The sequence below is a fragment of the Pygocentrus nattereri genome, chromosome 23, assembly GCF_015220715.1.
Source record: "Pygocentrus nattereri isolate fPygNat1 chromosome 23, fPygNat1.pri, whole genome shotgun sequence".
In the NCBI taxonomy this organism is placed as follows: domain Eukaryota; kingdom Metazoa; phylum Chordata; class Actinopteri; order Characiformes; family Serrasalmidae; genus Pygocentrus; species Pygocentrus nattereri.
The window spans coordinates 4,387,092-4,407,176 of record NC_051233.1 but is presented as its reverse complement, the minus strand read 5'-3'; the positions used below and the strand labels follow the sequence as shown (position 1 = coordinate 4,407,176).

The following is a 20,085-nucleotide window of genomic DNA, read 5'->3' as shown; positions in this document are numbered from 1 at the left end:
GTGTGTGTGTGTGTGTGTGTGTGTGTGTGTGTGTGTGTGTGTGTGTTTGTGTGAGAGGGTGGACAACATGGACAGGCTGCTGACTGGCTACAGCTGCTAAAGGAGGACCCTACGCTGGCCAGTTGTGATATTTTAAACATCTGGTATTTTTGCATAAATTGTTATGGTTGTATTGGTTTAACACAACAATAATGTGGTGGGTCGACCAGAGCACTGAGTAAGAAACACATCAACACCACACCATAAGGGTTAATGTTGACATTGGATTGATTTATAGATAAGTCCATTTCCAAGTTAATTTTCCAGAATTTGAAAATACCATAATGATAGGATCGATAGAAATGGCCCAGCATTGCTGTAAAACAAATGTTTCACCTTTAAAAATTTAGTAACAAGACTAAAATTGAGTAAATTGGACTTTACACAAATAATAACCTAACAAAGTATAATACAGATTTACTACTAGACGTTCAGTTAGTTTAAAACTGAAAGGCAATCCAGTTACTAGCTGCTATCTTAAGGTTTAATAAGACAGTCAGTGGGCTGGAGGTTCAAGAACCCGCCTTGTGACCAGAAGGTTGCCAGTTCGATCCCCTAAGCCTGTGACTGAAGTACTCTTCTTAAACCCCAACTGCTCCCCGGGCGTTGCGGATAGGGCTGCCCACCGCTCCGGGCAAGTGTGCTCACTGCCCCCTGGTGTGTGTGTCTTCACTAGTGTGTATGTGGGGCTTCACTGCACCCACCGATGGGACTGCGGAGGTGAAATTTCCCTGTTTTGGGACAAATAAGAGCGACGAAATGCAGGAATCATCCTCGAGTGACGTGAGCCTTTTAACTGGTCTTAACAGCTTATTTACAGTTACAGGATTTGTTCACAGCACACATAAAGCCACCTTGGGTCATAATAGGCCAGAACAGTTGTACTTGGAAAACCAGAAATCAAACAGGCGTAATCTTCGAGGTTCAGTTGTGAATGCAGGCCTAACATGAATTAGTTGCAACCTGATGGTGGCTTTTAGATGATAATCTTGTACCTTCCAAGCTTCTCTCACACAGCTTGAATCAAGACGTTATTTGATTACATTTTATTTGGACAGTTCTGTTACGTTGTTCTAAAGCCACTTTCTAAGAATGCAGCTCCAGGCCCACCATAAGGAGCAAGGCCAGGAAAAACTATAGCAGGGGGTCTCAACATCAAGGGCCCCCTGTTTATCACTAGAAAGCAAGAATATTTGGGGAATTTTCAACACAGGGATGTGTGGGGGGGCTACTTTTGCAGTATGTATCAGTGAAGACAAATATCAATAGAATATGTGTGAGTGGACAATCCAAAGGGCAGAAAATTGAAGAAACCGCCTTTGTGCAGTGATACTGTGGGGCTAGTATTAATGTTGTTAAGCATAAGACATTTTATATTTCTTCTTTTATAGTTATGTCAGTTATTTTTTTTCACTGACTTTTATGGGAAAGTGCCATTGCAGTCCCCCACTATAGGTTCAAGGACCACCAAGGGGTGCTTCACGGCCCACTTGTGGTCCTCGGCCCAGTGGTTGAGAAACCCTGAATTGGAGCATGAGGAAGAACCACTGAGAGGAATCAACTCTCAGAGGAGAACCTCCCTAAGAGCATGAGGAAGAACCACTGAGAGGAATCAAATCTCAGAGGAGAAACTCCCTAAGAGCATGAGGAAGAACCACTGAGAGGAATCAAATCTCAGAGGAGAAACTCCCTAAGAGCATGAGGAAGAACGACTGAGAGGAATCAAATCTCAGAGGAGAAACTCCCTAAGAGAATGAGGAAGAACCACTGAGAGGAATCAAGAGCCAGGAAAACGTCTGTAAGAGTTTGAGGAAGAACCACTGAGAGGAATCAAATCTCAAAGGAGGAACTCCCTAAGAGCATGAGGAAGAACCACTGAGAGGAATCAAATCTCAGAGGAGAAACTCCCTAAGAGAATGAGGAAGAACCACTGAGAGGAATCCACAGCCAGGAAAACCTCTGTAAGAGTTTGAGGAGGAAAGATTAGAAGAATAAGTTTATCTAATGTTCTTCTATCTTTTTTTTAATAAGCTTTGGACTTAAAATGTATTTTTACATACATGCAAGGCAGGGAAGTACATTGTAGGCACTGCATGCTAAAATAGTCCACAAAGAAAACTTATTCTTTATCTGAATTTAGCGCTATTTTATGGAGCTCCTAAGAGGCTGTGGTTTTAAAAAAGTTAATGACATGCTCATCAGATAGCAAGCAAACGTAGAACAAGAGGCGCCCAATGACACTACATTAGAGCTTTGTTTTCAGCATAGTTAACATTAAAAGCTGTTTTCCCAGCTTTGCCAGTCTGCTTTGAGTTTATTGAGCTATTTTTCTCTGTAAATGTAAATGTAGCTTTCGGTCTCAGTTTCAGTTGGAGACACTAACAGCAGAATCATGTTTGATGTTGAGAAGCGACACATCTTTATGTTGATCTTGGACTGAATTATAAATTGCCTGAGATTGAGCAAAGCACAGCTTTTACAAGCGATTGCAAACTGTGGCATCGTAATGCAAAACATTTGCGAAGGAACACATTTTATTCGTGAGGGATCGCAAAACATTTGTGAGCTCCTAGGGGCTCTGTACTATTTCTATTATTTCAATTATTATTATGAATTATTACCACTACCTGGTACTTATTACCACTGTAGTAAACAAAAAATTTTGTTCCTGTACAATTCTACCCAGAATTTCCCATTCTCCCGCTACAGCAGTATAGTATAGTATAGTATAGTATAGTATAGTATAGTATAAGAAGACTGGATCTAATAGGATGAGTGAGTGAGGGAGTGAGAAAGTGAGTGAGGGAGTGAGAAAGTGAGTGAGTGAGTGAGAAAGTGAGTGAGGGAGGGAGTGAGTGAGTAAGGGAGTGAGAAAGTGAGTGAGGGAGTGAGAAAGTGAGTGAGTGAGTGAGAAAGTGAGTGAGGGAGGGAGGGAGTGAGTGAGTAAGGGAGTGAGAAAGTGAGTGAGGGAGTGAGAAAGTGAGTGAGTGAGTGAGTGAGTAAGGGAGTGAATAAGGGAGTGAGAAAGTGAGTGAGTGAGTGAGTGAGAAAGTGGTGAGTGAGGGAGTGAGAAAGTGAGTGAGGGAGTGAGAAATTGAGTGAGTGAGTGAGGGAGAAAGTGAGTGAGTGAGGGAGTGAAGGAGTGAGAAAGTGGGTGAGTGAGGGAGTGAGTGAGGTCCTTCTGAGTACACGTGGCACAAAGCGGTCCAGGGCTCTTTGCGAGAGGGGCCATCTCAGCAGAGGAGGATTGTGGGACGGTGGCGGCCTAGTCTGCAGAGACAGACGGGGGCGAGGAAGAGTTTCTGAGGCGAAAACAGAAAAACCAGCGAGAATAAATAAACCCCGAACCAGCGTCCCACCTGTGAGCCATGGGGCAGGAGGATCTGATGAGCACGGCGGAGGACGTGGCGGACCAGGTGCGATTAGCGGGGGTCTCTATCTCTCTCACCCCAGCGACAGGCAGGCTCGCTCGGCTGGGCTCGGCTAGGCTAGGCTAGGCTAGGCTAGGCTAAGCTAATTACCAAAGTTCACAGCCGGAGTGAAAGGGGGTGTTTGGGGCAGGTTCGCCTGCCTGGACCCGCTTTATTGGGATGTAGCACAGATCCTGAAACACCTTAGTCGTTTCTGAAGCTCCTGTTGGACCTTTTCGGAGCCGTTTTTGCAGATTAATTCTTTGTAAATATTGTGGCTCCAACTGCCTCGCAACTTTCCGGCTAACCCGCCTGAATGAGAGGCTGACCATCAGATTGGGCGGTGTGTGGGTTCGTTGTTGATTTTAGTCATTTTAGTCTTTATATTTTATTCTTTTAGCACACAGACGGAGCTGGTAACGCTGTACTTTAATCTCCTGCTTCAGGCTGCGTCCTATTCTTTTGCACGTAGCGGTTCTTTTAAAGGGGAACTCCACCAATTTTTCCAAAAAACTGTGCTTCTTTAACATAAACGGTTGGCATGCACCCAAACCAGTGGTTTGGCATGAAATGCCCAGTTCTAGAGAAACATGCCGAGTCTGGACTGTTCACAGTGGTGGTGATAGGAACCAGACGTCCTCCTCTAAAGCCCCCCCTACAGAAAGGCATCACATGAAATGGTTATGAACGGCTGCCTGAAGCCTGACGGGTTCTCTTCTGCTCACCTTTTGGCTTAAAATGTATTTTGAGTCCCTTATTTTAAGCCATTCGTGGTGGAGGGGTACATGCAGGGAGGTGTGAGGTTAATTGGTGTTTAACTGTCCTGCATGCTGATTGCTCGTCAGTGCTATATACATCTTCTTTATCGCTGTTGTTGGATCAAAACCTCGTATCTCTAAAACTGTGACTTTACAGGAGAAGGAAAAAACCTGCTTTACTTTTAATGAAAGTCAATGGAGCCAGAATGTCTTCCAAGTCATTTTGGGCCATTTCTTCTGGTCCATTCATCATGAAATTCACGCAGGGTGTGAAGAGCAACGGGCACACCAAAAACTGAAAAACGACAAAACTGGAGATATTTTGAGGTCCACTTGTGACGCTTGCGTAGGTTAATGTCAAAAAAGTTTTCTTAATTCATTTTTACATGATCACTTTGCAGCCTCTCTTTATCCCTCAGAATAGAGGTCACGTTATAGGCGGACCGTGGTCCGAGTCTGGACCCACACGCTGACCTATGACGGACCCGGACCTTTAACCGATAAACTGTGGAGAATTCTTTCATTTCGACGGGGTGGGTCTGTTTTAATCAGCGGAACGGTTCAAGACTTTCCGGTAGCTTTAGTGGCCGGAGACCCACAGACCAATCGCATGGGTTGTACATATCACACATGACGCTGCTCAGCCAATCAGATCTGTCCGTTACGATGAGCTCTGAGACTCGAGTCAGTGACGCGCACGCAGCAGAGGAACAAGGCGAGAAACAGCAGTCAGAGAAGAAAGTGAGTCAGAGGGAAGTTATTCCACATGTCGTGCTCTAAAACGAGAAAACTGACAGTAAATGTTGCTGAAATTTAATTGAACTGGACTTTATTTGATCTGATATTCAGTTTGACTGTATAAGATGTTGATATTCCTACTCGGCTACATCAGTAAACAGTATAAGGCACTGAGTCATGATGCAGGTTAGACGTTATGATGTTCTGGACCTTCGCTTGAGGAAATTTTCTCTAACTGGACCTTATTGAATTTTAATTAAAGACCTCTGCCTTAGAAATAAATCGGGCTGTGTTTGCTACCATCCCATCAAGACTGAAATATCGTTACTGTCCAAAAAACAAGTTCAAATTTTTGTTATTTTTAGTTTTCTGCATAATTTGAGCTCAGCTGACCTGAACATTGTGTGAAAATTTCACAGCGACGGGACCAATAGAAATAATAGAAGCTTAATAATGTTTACATCAAAACTTTTAACGTCAAAAACTAAAAGTGAGGAAAATCCATTTCTCCGCCTGATGGGCCTTGTAGGTCAGGCCTCGCCGTGACGTTGTGACACAGCAGCCAGTAGTTGCTCAATGGGGTCTGAGGGTTTATCGAGACCCGTAACACAGAGGGTCCCTGTTTCTGAGCTGTACAGACTTTGGCATTGTTTGTAGGGCAGCAGTCTTAAAGGGCCGAACCTCCTGAGTTTCTCTTGCCGTTAACTTTGATATTTCTGTTGGTTTGTGTATCAGAGCAGTTTAACTTTTAAACAGGCTTTTTTTGCTGTGCCTAAAAGACTGATACACACAAACTATCTCAGTTCTGACTGCCTGCCTTGCATTTCACCTCATTAAATAATCTCCACTTACTGTATAGCTGCACTCTGTAGTTCTACAGTTACAGACTGTAGTCCATCTGTTTCTCTGATACTCTGTTACCCTGTTCTTCAGTGGTCAGGACCCCCATGGACCCTCACAGAGCAGGTACTATTTGGGTGGTGGATCATTCTCAGCACTGCAGTAGCACTGACGTGGTGGTGGTGTGTTAGTGTATGTTGTGCTGGTATGAGTGGATCAGACACAGCAGAGCTGCTGGTGTTTCTAAACACTGTGTCCACTCACTGTCCACTCTATTAGACACTCCTACCTTGTCGGTCCACCTTGTAGATGTAAAGTCAGAGACGACAGCTCATCTGCTGCTGCCCGGTTTGTGCTGGTCATCCTCTAGTCCTTCATCAGTGGTCACAGGACGCTGTTGGCTGGATATTTTTGGTTGGTGGACTGTTCTCAGTCCAGCAGCGACACTGAGATGTTTAAAAACTCCAGAAGCACTGCTGTGTCTGATCCACTTAGACCAGCGCAACACACACTAACACACCTTCAGTGTCTTTGCAGTGCTGAGAATGACCCACCGCCCAAATAGTACCTGCTCTGTGAGGGTCCATGGGGGTCCTGACCACTGAAGAACAGGGTAACAGAGTATCAGAGAAACAGATGGACTACAGTCTGTAACTGTAGAACTACAGAGTGCAGCTATACAGTAAGTGGAGCTGATAAAATGGACAATAAGTGTAGAAACAAGGAGGTGGTCATGATGTGATGATCAGTGTAAATGGGACAGACCGGGAGGGAAACTCCAAACATTTTTCTTACAAAAAGTGAGGAAAGCCGAGTTTTTCCATGATACGGGCCCTTTAAAGCCATTCTGAGCAGTTTTTGCGGCGTGCGTTTGGCTGTCTACAGGAGCAGGGTGGCGTATGAACCGTAGAGACTGAGAACGTGTTGGCCTGTGTTTTGTGATCATTTCTGGGATGAAATGTAACAGGAATTCCCCGCAGATCTCCAGTCTAAATGAAGATGGGCTTGCGAGTTCAGCTTATGTGGAGCGATCCCGTGTAGCGCCAGCGTCGAGTCATAAATACACAGTAGTTGTGAACGAGCTGGATGTGTGAATTACTCTAGCATCAGATCTTTACAGGAAAATTCCACCGCTGTTTCAAATTGTCTGCATAATCCAGCCGCTGAGATGAAAACCGTGCCGTTCAGGGAGTTCTGCTGTGAAATGTTCTTTCTGCCAGCTCAGAACTGTTCACAGTGGTGGTGATAGGAACCGGACGTCTGCAGAGTTTAATGACTAACAGCTTCCTGGCAGGAAGTTATTACATTAAAAGATTATGAATGCATTGCCTGATGCGTGACAACATTGCTTTCCTGCATGTTTGGCTTAAAAGAAAAAAAAATTCCCAGGAAAACCGGTTTTACCATGTAAAGCTCACAGGTCACATGTAGCATCACGCTCTTATCCAGAGCGACTTGCACTAAGTGCTCTGTCTGCGTTAGACCTGGACACCCCTGGTTCCCATCACCACCACTGTAAAGAAATGAGTGCGCTCAATAATCCGATCATAATTGGATTTCCGCAGTTATCCGATTGTTCAAATGGTCATGTGAACAGCTCGGTCTGATCTAGGCATGCGATTAAGAAATCTGATAGAAAGAGCTGGAGATTAGCTCAGTAATCAGATTTCTCCGAGCTGTGAACTCTTACTCTGATTTCTTTCGGGATTCTCAGTCTGCGCTGTGCGAAACAGACCTGGTACCAGATATAAGCGAGCAGCGAATCCACGAGACGCAGCGAAACACTTCTGCCGCGAGTCTGAAACCGAACACGAAATGAAGGATGTAAACGTTCTTCATCTTCTAGAGTAGAGGTCACTAATAGGCGGACCGTGGTCCGAGTCTGGACCCACACGCTGACCTATGACGGACCCGGACCTTAACCGATAAACTCTGGAGAATTCTTTCATTTCGACGGGGTGGGTCTGTTTTAATCAGCGGAACGTTTCAAGACTTTCCGGTAGCTTTAGTGGCCGGAGACCCACAGACCAATCGCATGGGTTGTACATATCACACGTGACGCTGCTCAGCCAATCAGATCTGTCCGTTACGATGAGCTCTGAGACTCGAGTCAGTGACGCGCACGCAGCAGAGGAACAAGGCGAGAAACAGCAGTCAGAGAAGAAAGTGAGTCAGAGGGAAGTTATTCCACATGTCGTGCTCTAACGAGAGAAAACTGACAGTAAATGTTGGTGAAATTTAACTGAACTGGACTTTATTTGATCTGATATTCAGTTTGACTGTATAAGATGTTGATATTCCTACTCGGCTACTTCAGTAAACAGTATAAGGCACTGAGTCATGATGCAGGTTAGACGTTATGATGTTCTGGACCTTCGCTTGAGGAAATTTTCTCTAACTGGACCTTATTGAACTTTACTTAAAGACCCCTGTTCTAGATGATACATGTTCATATGTTTGGGTAAATTGGCGCAGTCTAGGTTACGTTTACGTCACGTCTTCTTCTGTGAGCTTATTGGCTGGTTGAAAAGCAGAAGTCTGATTACTGTCTGACGCGTGTAGACCCGGAGTTTCCCCGTTATCGGACTCCAGCGGATGTAAACGTGTTGATCGGATTGCTGACACAGCCCTTTTTGTTGCAGTATTGGGATTATTAAGTGCATGTAAACGCACTCACTGGTCCGTTTCGTATCAGATCACTCTGATTGACTGCGTTTACATCTCATCTACTGAGTTATGCAGAATCGGTGGAGTTCTCCTTTAGGCTAACTGGTGTAAGTTCAAGCAGTGGCCAACAGCCAAAAATCTGAAGTACAGTCTTCCTCCCGCCTCAAATGTAGTCGATAGGCCCGAGACACGTCTGGTGTTTGAGGTTCGTTGCGCCGTAACTATTGACGTGCATTCCGAATAAAAGTTTGGAGCCCCTGATGCCTCATTTACGAAACATCTGTACACAGATTTGATCGTGAAATGATTGTATTTGTTGAAGCGCTGATTTTATAATAAGTGTGTTTGAGACGAAAATGAGGCCTGCATGATGTACGAATGGGGGGCAGAATGTGCTACGGTGGGCGTGAACAGTGGCCCTTATTCACCAAAGCCGTCATTTTTACCTTTTACGGTTTCGGTGCAAAGCTAAAGAAGCAAACTTCAGATGTGAAACATGTCAGTCTGATTGCGTTTGCTGTAAGCGGGGAAACGGATTAAGGCCCTGTCCCATTTCACCGCTCGCTCCTACCACTTGGCCCTCTGTTTTGCGTGTTCACGTCTAGGGTAGGGTGGAGTGTTAGGGCTACCTGGCCCTTCAAACTGAGGTTTTTCAGAGACTCAGTCCAAACAGAGTGTTGTGCTGGTACGAGTGGATCAGACATAGCAGTGCTGGAGTTTTTAAACACTGTGTCCACTCACTGTCCACTCTATTAGACACTCCTACCTTGTCGGTCCACCTTGTAGATGTAAAGTCAGAGACGACAGCTCATCTGCTGCTGCACAGTTTGTGCTGGTCATCCTCTAGTCCTCAGCGACACTGAGGTGTTTAAAAACTCTGTGTCTGATCCACTCAGACCAGCGCAACACACACTAACACCCCACCACCACGTCAGTGTTACTGCAGTGCTGAGAATGATCCACCAACCAAATAGTACCTGCTCTGTGAGGGTCTGTGGGGGTCCTGACCACTGAAGAACAGGGTAACAGAGTATCAGAGAAACAGATGGACTACAGTCTGTAACTGTAGAACTACAGAGTGCAGCTATACAGTAAGTGGAGCTGATAAAATGGACAATGAGCGCAGAAACAAGGAGGTGGTCATGATGTTACGCCTGATTGGTATCCCACGTTCTCCTTCAGACAGACGCCGGTCACATCAGTTGCATCATCGAGGCTGTTACGGATGTAATGAAATCTTTGAGGTCTGGGTTTTATTTCAGCGTGAAAGCCAAAGCGTGTTTTTTTTTTCTCCCCAGGGTCGCTGATAAAGCTGCCAGGGAAAAGCCTCACATGTAGGCGGTCCCCCATGTGTGCTATTTAAGTACCCCCCCCCTTCCCCCCTAAGAATGCGCACTTTGCTAAGCCCATGTGAGTCAGATGCCTAAAGCACCACCCACCACAGGTTCCACATCAGCATTGGTCATAGCAAAGCAGCCAATCCCTGCTTAACAAGTCCTATAAGTAATCTGGGCCACATGAGACGGACAGACGTGGCAGCCACTTAGGTGAAGCCCAGGTGGCCACGTGTTGGCATGAGACTAGAGTACAGTAGAGCTGTTAAATGGAGAATGTTCTGCACAGGCTTGTTAAGCAGAGACTCTAGAACGTGGCCTTTTTTGTTCACTTTATGGGCAGGGGTAGGTGGCTAACATGGAGCTGCTGCAGAGTAGGAAATTTGTTGTTCTAAACTGGTGTTTATACATAAAAATGCGAAATTCTGTGTCTAAAAATGAGTTTTCGACTGAAATTCCTAGTAATTTTATATACAAATTGAGGCAAAATACACAAAATAACACTAATTTCATCAGAATAAAAGTCTGTGAGCGTCACTGACACAAAGCACTTTTACCCCCCCCCCCCAGCCTCAACTGCCCCCCAAAAACTACCCCCGACCTCCACGCGCTCCCATACTGCACGTGCAACAATCTGATTGAATCGCTTTCTTTAGGAGGGGCGAGGGAGACCGCGTGCTCTCCAGCCAGAACACACTGATGGGTCTCCCCATGCTAGACTTTTCTTGTTTTAAAGGGGAATTCCACCAAAATCGCCAAAATTCTGCATCATTAAGTCGTGAACAGGTAAGCAGAGTCAGTCAGAATGATATGATGCTGCAAAATCAGAACAACTTCACAGCGGTGGTGATGGGAACCAGACGTCTGGAGAGTTTAAGACCTACAAACGCTGCCTCACCGTTGTCGCCGTGATGTTTCGCACACTCTGTCGTTAAGAATAAGCCCGAGACGTTTTAACAGGAGTTTTGAGGTAAAGTTTTGGTGAAGAAGTGGTTTCATTTTAAGCCGTTTATGGCAGAGAATCACATGCAGGGCAAAATAGTATCCAAACAAAACCTTTCAGATTTGCCACTGTTTTATCGTCGAGTGCTCGAGACCGCTTGGAGAAAAACCACTGGAACACGAAAGGGTGCAAACTGCAGTGCTAGTAATGCTGGTATTAACCATATTAATCCTCGGGATCCCCAGTCAGGTAACAGTAACGTTGGTGAGGTGAAGCAGCAGCACGAAGACGGGTTTCAGGCCAACTGGCTCAGAATATATCCGTGACTGACGAGCCGCTCGATTTGTAAAATGTACGAGCCGATTACAGAACGGCGACTTTAGACGCCACTCGGGTGGCGTTTCTCGTACCACAGCCTTGAAAAGGAAGCATGAGGCTGATTTCGCAAAGAATCTGAGGGCTAATGCTGTTGAAGTTGCGCAGTTGCATGTGAGCAGGAAACGAAGTGGCTTCTCAAAACTGCCAACTTCATATCAGAAACCGAATTGGCTAATTAAAAATCCATCTGGTTAAATTTATGAAAGAGATGCGGTTTCCTTCAAAAAGAACAGGACAGGCTAAGACCTGTAGTTAAGCTCACAAGAAGCACCTACTCCCCCCAAAAACTGATAAATCGCCCCGAAGTGAATCATTTAAGGTGGGAATTCCCCCCATTATGAAATATTAATTTACACCCTGGTGAAAAAAGTTGATGTGTCAGTGATGATATGCTCCCAAAACCTCTGATTAAAGCAAATCGTTTGGTTCCTCCGCAGTTCCTCAGAGTGACGAAGCAGTACCTGCCTCACCTGGCCCGCCTGTGTCTAATCAGCACCTTTCTGGAGGATGGCATCCGCATGTGGTTCCAGTGGAACGAACAGAGGGACTACATTGAGGCCACCTGGAGCTGCGGCTATTTCCTGGCCACGTGCTTTGTGCTGCTTAACCTTCTAGGACAGCTAGGTGAGGAGAAATGTTTTATGGCTGCAGCAATGTTGTTGAGTTGTTCCTCAGGAAAAATGCACATTAATTAACGTTAAATGTCCCAGGCTGGCTGTTCTTTAACTGGGGGCTCTGAGGTCTGATGTTCTTAGCCTGAACGCAGTGTAAATAAAATAAATTAACGTCAGACGACGCGTAGCCTTTCAAAAATTCCAGACAACTGCTACAGCCGTCTGTGGCTGGGGTCCAGGAGAGCACACTTAGCCTCGCTGTTTCTGGGTAGGCAGGATGCACCCCCCCCCACCCCCCGTCTTTCCCAGCATTACTTTCACATTACAAGTTCACATTACAAGCCTCGTGGCTCAAATCGGATTTTCTCGTTCAAATCCGATCTCCTGACATGATGAGCTGGTTTTCCACCGTTTACAGGCTTTAACGTCTGTTCGGCGCTGTTGCCATGGTAACGCTGAATGATGGAGCACTCGCAGTGGAAAAAAAAGCGCATGGATTCCGATCTGAGCGTCACATTCAGGTCGCGTGGCCACGAATCGGATACGCATCCGGTCTAGGACCACATATGAAAGCGGCTCAGGTCGGATTTGAAAAGATCAGATTTGCGTCCACACAGCCCTGAAAACGCCAGATCTGAGTCACATCAGGGTGAAAAATCAGATTTGTGCCACTTCAGCCTGGAAATGTGAACGTAACCTCAGCGCGACGCTAAGCATCTGTTAGTTGGCATAACAGAACTGGTGGTTAGCGTTCTCCGCCGATCACAAATCCGATTGCATTGACGTCTTTCAGCGTTACCATGGCAACGGCGCCGAACAGAGGTTAAAGCCTGTAAACGGTGGGAAAGCAGCTCATCTCACCTTTTCCTCCTCCGTCTGGCTCTAATCATGAAGCTGAGAGCTGATCAGAGTTAACGACCTGGATTAATTAGTGGACTCTTCAGAGCAGATACTGTTTGGGTGGTGGATCCTTCTCAGCACTGAGCCACTGGCTGCCACTCAACCCCAAAGCACAGTAGATCCATAGCCATGCTTAACATTCGGCAAGGTGTTCTTTTCATCTAATGCTGCTCCTTTTTTTCCCAAACTTAGCCGACACAAGTTTATATAGAGATGATAGAGAGTTTTCAGACTGATTAAAGATCAGCCACCTGGAGCAATTTATAAACGCAGAAATCATAAATAAGGAAAGTTGTGCAGAGTGTAATACAAAACGAATCCCAAAAAGGTTTTTGATGTTTTTTTTTTCCTCCAGTTAAGTCGGTTTTCTAATCTAACTGTGTGCGTTGTTCTCTTACAGGCGGCTGTGTCCTTGTTCTCAGTAGAAATTTCGTGCAGTATGCTTGCTTTGGGTTATTTGGCATTATTGCGCTACAGGTAATGAAAAAACATGCTGTTTGGAAATGTATTTAAATATTGGTTTAATATCTAACCATGTGAAGTGGTCATATTACATGGTGCAGTGTGTATGCGTCCACGAGATGTTGCGCTCTCAGTAAATCTGATCCCATCGTTTTTTGTTTTTTTTTCCAGACTGTCGCCTACAGTATCCTGTGGGACCTAAAGTTCTTGATGAGGTGAGTGATTCTCTCTTTTAGGAAAGCAAATCACTAAACAGCAGGGAGAGTTATGGCACAACATATTTCACTGCTTTCAGAACTCTGCAAGGGATATTTTTCCAAAGAACCTCCCAAGTTCCTCACTTCACAGCATTGATGTTTCTGTAGTTCTCTGTTAGTCCTTGTGTGGTGTTGATGTGTTTGTTACTCTGTGGTCTGGTCGACCCACCACGTTATTATTTTATTAATACAGCCATAACAATTTATGTTAGAATACCAGATGTTTAAAGTTCCAAGTGGCCAACATAGGGTTCTACTTTAGCAGCTGTAGCCAGTCAGCAGCCTGTCCGTGTTGTCCTCTCACTCTCTCTCACTCTCTCTCACTCTCTCTCTCACTCTCTCACTCTCTCACTCTCTCACTCTCTCACTCTCTCTCTCTCTCTCTCTCTCTCTCTCTCTCTCTCTCTCTCTCTCTCTCTCTCTCTCTCTCTCTCTCTCACTCACACAAACACACACTAACAGCAGGCCATGTAGAGGAGAACAGAGTGAAGGACACAGCACCTCCACACTTTTACTCCCCGCAGGTTCAGCCCAGCACCACATGTGTTATATAAATATATGGGGGGTGAAGAGAGTGAAGCTCTGAAAATGGGTTATTTTATATGTTCTTCACAGAAAACGAGCAAAGCCCAAGAATCTGAGGCTGAAATAATAATAAATTGCATTATTTTTTTGGGGGGGGGGGGGCATTAAAATTGAGTCCCACAGACCTGAACACCAGCACACGGGTTAAAACCATGTCTTCTGCTTTTTTCTGACACTGAAAAACAATTTGATGGCTTTTAAATCAACAAAAGGGTGGAGCCTCTGAAGTGCTTTTGTACTGTGTGTGTTATATGTACTTTTATATGTATATTGATCTCGCTGCCTTGCTGGTGGTGTGTGTGTGTGTGCTCTCTGTAGAAACCTGGCCCTGGGCGGTGGTCTGCTGCTGCTTCTGGCTGAGTCGCGTTCGGAAGGGAAGAGCATGTTCGCAGGCGTGCCGTCGATGGGGGAGAGCTCCCCTAAACAGTACATGCAGCTGGGGGGCCGCGTCCTGCTGGTGCTCATGTTCATGACCCTGCTGCACTTCGACTCCAGCTTCTTCTCGGTGAGGGCGCTCGCAGGCTGCAGCCCTCCAGCCTGATGTTTTGATGGCCCCGTTTCCAGTTGAGACTTAAATGAATGAGATGAGAGGTTCTCTATGAAAATGGTCACAAGTACACACAGAATATAGGCTTCAAAGCTTCTCCAAAGCACAGTAGATCCATCGCCATGCTTAACATTTGGCAAGGTGTTCTTTTCATCAAGTGCTGCTCCTTTTTTTCACCAAACTTATCTTTGGTCATTGTGGCCATAGGGTTCCCTTTTTAGTTCAGCAGCCCGCAGCACTTGTTTATGAATGTATTTTCACAATCTGAAGTGATTTTCCAGGTTGGAACATCGATCTGAAGCGACGGATGGTGCAGATATGTTAGTGTGAGCAGAGAAACGAGTGAATCTTTAGCCCACCGATCGAACCGTAAAGTGATTGGAGACCCTCCAGTATTAAAACGTTTGATATTTATGACTCATGACGTTCACGAGTCCTGCATTGTGAGACGGTCAGAGATTTACTCAGCGAGTTATTCAAATAACAGCCAATCGGAGAGCTCGAAAGAGGTGAAGAGAACGAGGAGCTGCGTGTAAAACAGAGGCAAACGAGCCGATATCATGTTTATAACGTATAGATCCAGACGTTAAAACACTGCTTTAGTTTCAGCTCAGCTGCCAGGTCTGCAGTGAAATCTCACCACGTATCAATCCCCAGTTTGCACTTTCATTATGTATAAAAGCAAAAACAGGTTCAGTTAGTTTAGCTTTGTTTGTGTCATGTGATCTCTGAGATTCATGCCTCACACCAAATGACTTTTCAAGCGATGTGACTGTCGCACAGATTTTACAATGTCAGAATAAAATGAGACGGATAGAGAGACAGAGAGAGAGATGGACACAGAGAGAGAGAGAGACGGACACACACAGACAGAGAGAGAGAGAGGCTCCATTTTAATACAATAATTATATTAATATTTTAATACTCTGTCTCTTTCTCCCTGTCCCTGTGTCTCTCGCTCTCTCTCTTTCTCCCTGTCCCTGTGTCTCTCGCTCTCTCTCTTTCTCCCTGTCCCTGTGTTTCTCGCTCTCTCTCTTTCTCCCTGTCCCTGTGTCTCTCGCTCTCTCTTTCTCCCTGTCCCTGTGTCTCTCGCTCTCTCTCTTTCTCCCTGTCCCTGTGTTTCTCGCTCTCTCTCTTTCTCCCTGTCCCTGTGTTTCTCGCTCTCTCTCTTTCTCCCTGTCCCTGTGTCTCTCGCTCTCTCTTTTTCTCCCTGTCCCTGTGTCTCTCGCTCTCTCTTTCTCCCTGTCCCTGTGTCTCTCGCTCTCTCTCTTTCTCCCTGTCCCTGTGTCTCTCGCTCTCTCTCTTTCTCCCTGTCCCTGTGTCCCTCGCTCTCTCTCTTTCTCCCTGTCCCTGTGTCTCTCTCTCTCTCTTTCTCCCTGTCCCTGTGTCCCTCGCTCTCTCTCTTTCTCCCTGTCCCTGTGTCCCTCGCTCTCTCTCTTTCTCCCTGTCCCTGTGTCTCTCGCTCTCTCTCTTTCTCCCTGTCCCTGTGTCTCTCGCGCTCTCTCTTTCTCCCTGTCCCTGTGTCTCTCTCTCTCTCTTTCTCCCTGTCCCTGTGTCCCTCGCTCTCTCTCTTTCTCCCTGTCCCTGTGTCTTTCGCTCTCTCTCTTTCTCCCTGTCCCTGTGTCTCTCTCTCTTTCTTTCTCCCTGTCCCTGTGTCTCTCGCTCTCTCTTTCTCCCTGTCCTTGTGTCTCTCGCTCTCTCTCTTTCTCCCTGTCCCTGTGTCTCTCGCTCTCTCTCTTTCTCCCTGTCCTTGTGTCTCTCGCTCTCTCTTTCTCCCTGTCCCTGTGTCCCTCGCTCTCTCTCTTTCTCCCTGTCCCTGTGTCTCTCGCGCTCTCTCTCTTTCTCCCTGTCCCTGTGTCTCTCGCTCTCTCTCTTTCTCCCTGTCCCTGTGTCTCTCGCTCTCTCTCTTTCTCCCTGTCCCTGTGTCTCTCGCTCTCTCTCTTTCTCCCTGTCCCTGTGTCTCTCGCGCTCTCTCTCTTTCTCCCTGTCCCTGTGTCTCGCGCTCTCTCTCTTTCTCCCTGTCCCTGTGTCCCTCGCTCTCTCTCTTTCTCCCTGTCCTTGTGTCTCTCGCTCTCTCTCTTTCTCCCTGTCCCTGTGTCTCTCGCTCTCTCTCTTTCTCCCTGTCCTTGTGTCTCTCGCTCTCTCTTTCTCCCTGTCCCTGTGTCTCTCGCTCTCTCTTTCTCCCTGTCCCTGTGTCCCTCGCTCTCTCTCTTTCTCCCTGTCCCTGTGTCTCTCGCGCTCTCTCTCTTTCTCCCTGTCCCTGTGTCTCTCGCTCTCTCTCTTTCTCCCTGTCCCTGTGTCTCTCGCTCTCTCTCTTTCTCCCTGTCCCTGTGTCCCTCGCTCTCTCTCTTTCTCCCTGTCCCTGTGTCCCTCGCTCTCTCTCTTTCTCCCTGTCCCTGTGTCTCTCGCTCTCGCTCTCTCTCTTTCTCCCTGTCCCTGTGTCTCTCGCTCTCGCTCTCTCTCTTTCTCCCTGTCCCTGTGTCTCTCTCTCTCTTTCTTTCTCCCTGTACCTGTGTCTCTCGCTCTCTTTCTTTCTCCCTGTACCTGTGTCTCTCGCTCTCTCTTTCTCCCTGTCCTTGTGTCTCTCGCTCTCTCTCTTTCTCCCTGTCCTTGTGTCTCTCGCTCTCTCTCTTTCTCCCTGTCCCTGTGTCTCTCGCTCTCTCTCTTTCTCCCTGTCCCTGTGTCTCTCGCTCTCTCTCTTTCTCCCTGTCCTTGTGTCTCTCGCTCTCTCTCTTTCTCCCTGTCCTTGTGTCTCTCGCTCTCTCTTTCTCCCTGTCCCTGTGTCTCTCGCTCTCTCTCTTTCTCCCTGTCCCTGTGTCTCTCGCTCTCTCTCTTTCTCCCTGTCCCTGTGTCCCTCGCTCTCTCTCTTTCTCCCTGTCCCTGTGTCTCTCGCTCTCTCTCTTTCTCCCTGTCCCTGTGTCTCTCGCTCTCTCTCTTTCTCCCTGTCCCTGTGTCTCTCGCTCTCTCTCTTTCTCCCTGTCCCTGTGTCTCTCGCTCTCTCTCTTTCTCCCTGTCCCTGTGTCTCTCGCTCTCTCTCTCTCCCTCCCCCACACCACAGCATGTGTTCACGTGCTCCCCTGGAGTTGGTATTTGTTCCTTTTCATAACCGAATGTTTTAAAACAGAGCAGCAGAGTAAAAGCCTGGAGGCGAGGCGGGGCGAGGCGGGGTGTCTGGAGTCAGTCCAGCTTAGAACAGGTCATTTCAGTGGATGATGGTTCAGTTATGTTCCCTGACTAGAGGTACTGAGATGGAGCCTTGAGGGTCCCACCCCAGTGACAAGTGACTCAGTTTAGTACTTTTATTTCTGAAAGTGTATGCAAGTTGTGCTAGACGTCACGAACACCAAAACATTCCTAATCCATCTGTTGTTTCACTTGTTAGATCCTCCAGAACATGGTGGGTACAGCCCTCATCATCCTAGTGGCCATCGGCTTCAAGACCAAGCTGGCCGCGCTCACCTTGGTGGTGTGGCTCATGGCCATCAACGTCTACTTCAACGCCTTCTGGACGGTGCCTGCCTACAAGCCCATGCACGACTTCCTCAAGTACGACTTCTTCCAGACCACGTCGGTCGTCGGGGGCTTGCTGCTAGTGGTCGCTTTGGGTCCGGGGGGCGTTTCCATGGACGAGAAGAAGAAAGAGTGGTGAGGAGACCACCAGGGTCGTCCCCCCACTTCACACACAAAAAACCTAAATCCACTGCCCAGGACACAAGGACCCCCCCAATCTTTTCACTACGACATCCCAGTGCAACAATTCAGAGCCAACTTGATCCTCTTCCTCTGCCTTTTTTTGTTTTTTGGATCATTTCTCCCATTTTGTTTAGTTTTTATAAGATATGAGTGGCAAATCTTGAGTTTTTATATCTGCCCCGAACACAGCCTGAATAAGGAACTGTCCATGAGTTAACGGTTGGTATAACCCCCCCCCGGCCACGTCCCACCAATCTCCAAATTTATTTGCCTTTCTCTTTCTGCAGATCTCTGACAACTATGCCATCTTCCACCTTAAAGAGTTCCCGTCGGGATGCCGGGTTAACGTGCGTCGTTAAGGGTTTTTGGTTTTAAGACGTTTGGAGAAATAGCTGTGAATGTGTTCATATAGATTCTGTGAATTGACGGTAATTTAGTGCTTTGATCGAGGATGAAAGGCGAGCGGTTTACAAGTGTGACTTGATGGGCGGACTGACTTCAGCCGCTCCTGTAAGTGATGGATGGTGATGCGTTTTCTTATAGTTTCCTTTGTCCCTTCCACCCTCATATCAAAGCAGTGGCCCTGGTGATTCAGGGTGCGCAGGGTCTTCCTGTGAATAATACTGTTCGTGGTTCAAATGGGGGACGTTAAATGTATAAACTGCCATCCAAAAAAAGAAAAGCTGAAGCTAAACCCTTCGCTTCCGTTCCGCGTCGGAGCCCTGTAGTGGACTGTGTGCTGTACGCGTCTAGGGGTCTGACCCTTACTAGTCGTTTATCTCGGAACAAGGCAGTAGACAGGCTTACCGTTTGAGAGAAATCGCCATATTTTACAGCTCTAGCGGGTAGAATGGATCGGAAAAGGTCTGTTCTCGCACCTGTATGTCGTCTTGCTCTGTGTTTTTGCTGTCGATGGAAAAATAATAACTCATTATATTGATTTACAGAAGTTTATATTGTATTTTTTTGATTTATTTTTGTTTTCAGATCATGGCGGAGAAAAATAAAAGCAAAAAAAAAAAGTGGTTTTGCTTATTTTTGAAACTTTTTTTGTGATCAACTTGCATTTTTGTGTTATGCATGTGAAAGGTAAATGTGGGGGACGGCAGGACGGTCACGTTTTTTAGGAATACATACCGATAACAAAGCAAAGATGATATATAAACAACTAAACATCAAACTGAAATTTAAACTAAGATTCTTGAATATCTACAAAGTCCGTTTCATCAGCTCCACTTACTGTATAGCTGCACTCTGTAGTTCTACAGTTACAGACTGTAGTCCATCTGTTTCTCTGATACTCTGTTACCCTGTTCTTCAGTGGTCAGGACCCCCATGGACCCTCACAGAGCTGGTACTAGGGGTGGGAATCTTTAAGCACCTCACGATTCAGAGGCTGTGATGCGATTATAAGACGATTATCGATGCATCTTTTTTTTTTTTTTTTTTTTTACAGGATTTCTAATTTCCTGTCTGAGGACTTGGTAGATTTAAAGCGAATTATTTGTGCTGATAATGTAAATGCATTATATTTAAATATCTGAAATATATTTTATTAATAAATCAAATGGAAGTGATGTGGCAAGTGAACTAGGAGGGTCGCTGTGTCTAAAACTTGTTCTGGGCTCTGAATCTCGGCTCCAAAGTGTAGCATAGGCCCTGGTTCTCTGCACTGACTACATGACTGAGGGTCACATAGCAACGCAGTCTCGCCTCGCCAGCAGCTACGAAAAACTGAGATTAAGACGAACGTTTGGAGACAAATCGACTTGTTCTTATTTATAAGCACTCAGTTTTCCTGGTACGTTAAATCTGCAGCGAGAGAATGTCGCTCTCGAAAAGGTTGCGAAGATGAAGTCGCTTCTCTTTTGAATTTAGCCCGTTCCACCTTAAACGGTGCAGCAGTTACATTCGGCGCCT

The 20,085-nt window shown here is 46.3% G+C and overlaps 1 protein-coding gene across 1 annotated transcript; it reads left to right on the top strand.

Annotated features, from left to right (window-relative positions):
- The first annotated feature begins 3,210 nt into the window (after positions 1–3,210).
- Positions 3,211–19,109, top strand: surf4 (surfeit 4). The gene is made up of 6 exons (XM_017724313.2): positions 3,211–3,455; positions 11,545–11,731; positions 13,022–13,098; positions 13,255–13,298; positions 14,244–14,430; positions 17,855–19,109. The coding sequence occupies exons 1-6, from the start codon at positions 3,408–3,410 to the stop codon at positions 18,119–18,121; spliced, it is 810 nt and encodes a 269-aa protein (XP_017579802.1). The 5' UTR covers positions 3,211–3,407; the 3' UTR covers positions 18,122–19,109.
- Positions 19,110–20,085: the final 976 nt, after the last annotated feature.

Bases quoted from the DNA above. Each gene is read 5' to 3' on its own strand.
- surf4 (XM_017724313.2), top strand. From the start codon at position 3,408: ATGGGGCAGGAGGATCTGATGAGCACGGCGGAGGACGTGGCGGACCAG. The intron at 13,099-13,254 runs GTAATGAAAAAA...TTTTTTTTCCAG, and splicing joins TTGGCATTATTGCGCTACAG to ACTGTCGCCTACAGTATCCT. The intron at 13,299-14,243 runs GTGAGTGATTCT...TGCTCTCTGTAG, and splicing joins GACCTAAAGTTCTTGATGAG to AAACCTGGCCCTGGGCGGTG.